This window comes from Aptenodytes forsteri, unplaced genomic scaffold (genome assembly GCF_000699145.1).
Source record: "Aptenodytes forsteri isolate BGI_AS27 unplaced genomic scaffold, ASM69914v1 Scaffold61, whole genome shotgun sequence".
In the NCBI taxonomy this organism is placed as follows: domain Eukaryota; kingdom Metazoa; phylum Chordata; class Aves; order Sphenisciformes; family Spheniscidae; genus Aptenodytes; species Aptenodytes forsteri.
Window position 1 is genome coordinate 4,684,003 of NW_008794443.1, and position 6,214 is coordinate 4,690,216.

General features: G+C 49.5%; 1 protein-coding gene across 1 annotated transcript in view; it reads right to left on the minus strand.

Annotated features, from left to right (window-relative positions):
• Positions 1-2,648: 2,648 nt before the first annotated feature.
• The window catches only part of ZDHHC23 (zinc finger DHHC-type containing 23), a 4,470-nt gene continuing 904 nt past the window's right edge, over positions 2,649-6,214 (minus strand). The window contains exons 2-4 of the mRNA XM_009289788.1: positions 5,387-6,088; positions 4,264-4,431; positions 2,649-3,412 (exon numbers count right to left, since the gene is read on the minus strand). Of these exons, the coding sequence (XP_009288063.1) occupies positions 3,145-3,412; positions 4,264-4,431; positions 5,387-6,088 (1,138 nt within the window). The 3' untranslated portion in view covers positions 2,649-3,144. The remainder of the gene's footprint in view (positions 3,413-4,263; positions 4,432-5,386; positions 6,089-6,214) is intronic.

The following is a 6,214-nucleotide window of genomic DNA, read 5'->3' on the forward strand; positions in this document are numbered from 1 at the left end:
CAGTCGCTCCCTTTTGCACTTACAGCAAGGGCAAATATCCTTCAAGGGCTTCTTGCTAATTCTCAGGGCTATTAAAGGGAGAGCTCCAAAGTATACATCTGAAGCTCGCAAGTCTTCCGCCCTTTTAGATACCTTTTAGATATCCTATTACTTTATGCTTCCCGTCTCCCAAGGCATTCACAAGGTAAATCCTCTCAGGAAGAAGCCAGGATGGTAAACAAAAGCCATGTCCTTAAAGAAAAAGTCACCATTGCTCTGCAGATTATAGCCACGTGAACTTCCTATTCACTGGGGAATCAGCACTGCATTCTCCGCCTAAAAAAATCCTGCCTTGCAACCCTTTTAGTGTCCTGAATGGTTCTAGTTCCCTCTGGAGTGAGTGCAGAAATGAAGTTTTCTTTAGCACTTTACCCCCGCTATATTGCAGTGGGCTTGACCAAGGTATGGCATGGTTACATTAGTCCTAGGTCCTTTGTTCCTTATCTGCACTCCAAAGTCCACGCTGCCTGGGAGGCCACCACTGAGAGATCCTCAGTGTAAGCAGTTCAAATGAAGTCTCCCACGCCAGAGCTCACTAAGAGGTAAGGGACAAGGCTACACTGACAGACAGACTGCAAAGTAGTAACCAATCTCTGCCTGTGGGAGAACGTGAGCACAACAAGGTCAGGCACTGCCAGGGAAATGATCTGCGATCTGCTCTGCTTTCTCCCAGCCAGGAGTAGCAGGACTCTGAGAAACCACTTATCTCAAACCTGTAAATGCTCCCAGAGCTCATTCAGCTCATGGGCGCATGACTGATTTCTGCGCGTGTAACTCACAGGGACAGAGAGGCTGGCTACCTCCACTGCAGGTGTTCATTTAGCCCGGGAGGTCATTCTGCCTTAATCTTCCCAAGCGCCAGCAGGATGAGATCTTAGAAGATCACAAACCTGCTAGCCCACAGCATCCTTGTCCCCAGGGTTGCCAAGCTCCAGTTCATCTCAGCAGGCACCACAAAATGCATATGTGCCATGGAAACATTTACAGACAACCCATGTGGAGGCAAGGTCTTTGTGTGAATTTAGACTGCTAGGGTCAGGCTCCAAGCTCCAAACAGTCAGAAGGTCACAGAGGAACAGTTAGCACAGTCCAGCTAGGTGCCTTTTTCTTCACATTAGGGCCAGGGAAGTGGTCAGAAACCTCTCGGTGTGTTCGGTTAGAGGCAGGAAGCAAGAGAGGTTTACCTCCTTATAAAGGATTGCTCCCTGGACGAAAAGGGGTAAGAGGAAACAAGGGACACTCAGTAAGTCAGTAACTCTGCACAACCACATTCCAAGTGCAGCTGCTCCTCAATTATCTGCTGGTTATAGAAAGTGCCACTTGAGGAAACAAAACAGTGCAGAGAGGGACATGGTCTTCACCTTAAACTAAGACACGTAATCAGGAGCACACACACCAAATACGGCAGGGATCTCAAGGGACACTCCCAACCCTGCTACCTTTTGGCACCACACACCATCCATCCGTTCTTCAGAGACAATGCACTGCAGCGCACAGTGAATTTGCATCACTCAGCCAACATCCCCCAGCTGCCTGCCATGCAAGTGGAGTCAGGGCTAAGTATGATCTGTGCATGCTGTACATGCATCTAAAAACACCAGTCGCTAGGACAAGGCTCTTCTCTCTGCTTCTGCATCTTCGGCCCAACCCGTAACTCTTGTGCCATGGTCCCAGGCTTTTCCAGACAGACCTTTCATATTACTGCAAGGCCAACAACATACACAAAGGGTTTAAAACAAAAAGCAAGAAAAAAAACAAACCACCCCACCCACAAAAACCAGAAACCATCGCCACCAAAACCTTGTGACTTCAGCTGAAGCTCAAGTCTGGGCAATAATACAGTTGCAGGATGATGAGGAACAAGTGGCATTCTTGCAGAGCACCTTTAATACATTCATTCACCTGCCAGTGCAGGTCATCTACCCCAAAAACAGACAGCTCCAACACATCCTCTCCCTCTCCCTACATACACAGAGACTGAGAACTGTTCCTTGGCTTCCTGACTTGAGAAAACAGATCTACAGTCAGGCAGCTCCACAGTGACTGGGTTGAGAGGAGACAGGATCACTGTGTTATTAGCAACACAACCAACCAAGGTGCTACCTACCAAAAATGCTGTTAGCAGAATTGTCTACTCTCCCACAGACTCCCTTCTCCCATAAAGGGAGACAGAAAGGTAGTTTCCATAAAGCTACAGTAACACCAGACAGCACTCGTCTTCCCCTCAGTCCACGGTTTTGAAGCAACACGTAACAATCTCCTTCTTACTTGGTATATTTACCTGCTGTCTCGTGTCACAATCCATAATCAGAGCAGAAACACGTTGAGAGAGATGAGCCAAGCCTTCAAACCAACACAGACCCAGCTTGCAGAAAGAACCATGGGATCGAAGATGACAGTGTCTTCTCGCCCAGTCAGACAGACGGGGATGGAATAACAACTTTAGGGGTCAAGCGGTGAAGGGATCTTACAAAGCCCTACAGGAATGTTGCTCACAAAGGCACTTAATACAAGCATCTATACAGCTGGATGGAATAGAAGATAGAAAAAAAAAATAAACGCACCAGAGAGGAGGGAGCTGCTCAGTGACTGCCTAGACAGTCTCTTTTAGCCAAAGAGCCTGGCTTCTGCAACAGTCCATCTGTTATCTGCATCAAAAGTTCACCCTCCTGACATCTCTTAAATGTTGCATGTAGGTACGAGCCAGGGATTCCTTAACCTCTGCAAGAACCAGTGCACGCTCTGAAGTCCAGCAGCAGGTTCCTCTTGATGCCAGGGTTGACACCTAACGAAAACTCAAGTTCTCAAAACCTTGTGCTCTTCTTCCTGCTGAGCTGAGCTGCACAAAGTTTCCCACAGTGGAAAAAGGCAGCAGGCTCCTTCTCTCCAGGCTTGTGCATATGGCTTACTGCTTTCTGCATCCTATTGCTGGCTGACAGCACGCGAAGAACCATTCTGCCTGGGAAAGCCTCTGATATTGTCAGTGACAGGATAGGCAGCCCATACACCAACCGCGAAGGAAGGGTGTGGGAGGAGGGAGTCCTAATGGAAGGGGCCATTCCCCTGCTAAAGAAAGTCAGTCAACGTCATCTGCAGAGAGGGGTGTCACACGATGTCTTCAGCAGAGCGCTGTGGAGGAGAAGACCCCAGGCTCAAGAAATGGCCCCAGTTGCATAGGAAACCCCTGTTATACTGGCCAGTGTCTATCACTAACCCACCCAGGAGCCTGCGCCCAGTGTTGTCCCGCAGAGCCAGCCGAGCTTCCCTCTCGGTCACGTTGTAGCTGATGTTCAACAGCTGGATAAGGAGGATGTATCCCATGCCAGCTGTTACAATGGCACAGTACCACACACAGGTGAACGACAGAGCAGAGCTGGCAGCAGGGAAAAAGATGGGAAGGAAGCCATTTAGTTTTGGAGCAGCTGCTTTAGAGTGACTTTCCCTGGTAATCACTATCCTTTCAAATCCCTGTCTATATCTGCCACAGCGATCTCACTTTGCCTGCTTTCATCAGATAATCCTTAAAAGCTTTCTCAAAATTAAAGCTTCAGGGCTTACTTAATAAGAGCTTTTAGCACTACCAGAGCTACTCTTGCACATTGCTATCACACTACCTAGCTCTTTACTCCTGCTGTTGTAAAGGTACTCGGTCCTTATTTAAGGACACAACGATGCTCACACTTGATAGATCATGAAATGGAGTACTGAAGAAGGTAGAGTCCCTTGTGCTAGTGTACTCTGCCCATCCATGGTAGCACCAGTCTCTGAACTTGTCTCCAACGTTTCTCACCGCTCTCCTCGCCAGACAAGGCATTAACACTGTCTGTTCTAAGCAGGTAACTTGGAGGGACAGTCACTAGATAAACAGTGAGGGATGAGAGGGAGAGACAGCACACGGATTCCAAACTGTCAGACCGTTACCTGCATCTGGGGGCAAACATATTTAAGGGTGCATCTATATAGGACACAATAAATAAAGACTTCAAATCCCAGCTCCTCCAACATCTTTTTTCCAAATAAATGGTAAGCTCTCTCTGAGTCTCAGGTTCCCCACCTTGGCAAAAGCAGTGATGCATCCCTGCTTCCCAGAGCTTTTTAAGGAGCACTTTTTGGTCAAGTTTGACAGCCAATAGCACCGGCCTAGAGCACAGAATGAGGAACAGGAGCTAAGCTGCCTGACCAAGCCCATTCCCACCCCAGCTCTCTCCCAGACAGACATCTCACCTGTAGTCAGAATAGGCCCCGGGGCAGTAGAACAATGCCACAAACGGAGTTCGGCCCCTACAGACGGTGTGTAGGGTCAACGTAATCCCATACACAGAGGTGAGCATGAAGGAGGAGAGTGCAAGGATGAATGCTTGGTGGTTCTGCTCCCCTACACAGCTGTTAATCCTCCAAAAGGAAAAGAGAGATTACTTTGCTTAAAAAGAAAAGAAACTGGCTTCTCTTTCCTCCTCCCTCCCCCAGCTGTCAAAGAATCTAATTTCTAAGGTGCTTCTATACAACACAGGCTAAGAACTTTGAAACAAGTTCAAAGAAGCTTTATAGCTTTTTATAGAAAGATTATAGGCACAAGTCAATAGATCAGTAGGGTAACGGTGGCAGATCGTTTGCCTCAAACTTTTAGCAAGTTGTAGTATCCATCGCTGAGACACATCTACACCCTACTGCTCCTTGGTTCCAGTACTGCATGCACACAAACAGCTTTGGGTTCCCTTGCCCCAGGAGAGCACTAATGCAAGTTAACTGCAGAATTGCTAGTGCTCCACAGACTGAGTCGTTAAAAAAAAAAACAAACAAACCTCCCCCCCCAACCAACCCCAGATGAAAACCACTGGAGAACTAAAGGCAATTCTGAAGCACGCTGTAGAAGTTATCAGCTATCAGGTCAACCCACTTACAATAAAGTTGTTTGTATTGTTGTCACCAGGTCTTGTACATAATAAAAACAATCCCATTTGATAGGGACTGTAAAAAAAGAAGCTAACTTAAAAGGGGAGGGGGAGGGGGGGGGAGAGAGAGCAAGAGAGAGAACACACATTTGATAGGGAGTAAAAAAAGAAGCTAACTTAAAAGGGGAGGGGGAGGGGGGGGGAGAGAGAGCAAGAGAGAGAACACACATGTAGCCTCTGCAGTGCAAAACCTACCAGACACAGTGATGGTCCAGTCTCCTTACACACCTGCCACAAAGCCGGCAGTGCCCTGCTCGGGCTGGTCTGACCAGCTGGCATTTAACGCACCAGTCCTTTTTCACACCTTCTAGCTCCTCAGCTGACATTCTAGAATAGCCTTTGGCCTCCCCATTCACAGCACGGCACACATGTAGCCTCTGCAGTGCAAAACCTACCAGACACAGTGATGGTCCAGTCTCCTTACACACCTGCCACAAAGCCGGCAGTGCCCTGCTCGGGCTGGTCTGACCAGCTGGCATTTAACGCACCAGTCCTTTTTCACACCTTCTAGCTCCTCAGCTGACATTCTAGAATAGCCTTTGGCCTCCCCATTCACAGCACGGCCAATGGCAGCTCCTGACATGGTGACGCCATGGAGCCCGTTGGAGCTCCCTCTAACACTCTTGTTGGGCAAACCCCGGTGTGATGACTTCTCGTTGCTTGCTGGGATGGGAAGGTAGCCAGGGTCTTTCTTGGCTCGAGACAGGGCTGCAAGCATAAGAATTAACCCGCATGTGAGAGCGACCACTTGGGAATACCCCACGTGGCCTCGGGGAACCACCTCCTGGAGAAACACATAGTACATATAGCCCAAGGAGAAGAGCCCCAGGCTCAAGAAGAAGAGAGTCCGTTCCTTCCTCCTGTGGGTGAGGTAGTAATACCACAGCACCACCACGGGCAGCGATGTCAAGATGACGAGCCCCAGCAGGAAGTGCAGAGCAGCAACGTGGAGGAAGACAGGCAAAAGAACGAGAGGTGGCACGAGGCTGACGTTGATCTTCACAGCCCCTGCGAACCAAGGGATCCGCAGCCGGTCCACAACGGTGTCGGCAATTCTTTCCAGAGCTCCCGGAGGCAGGGATTTGCACATCAGCCACCTGTTAGGGGGGAAGCACAGACACTAGCTAGCAGACGGGCAAGCTGCGCACCCGAGGCCCTTGCCCTGCCTCGTCCCGCTCCCGCAGCCCGCCCCGAGGCGCCCAGCCCAGCCGCCGACCCGGGGC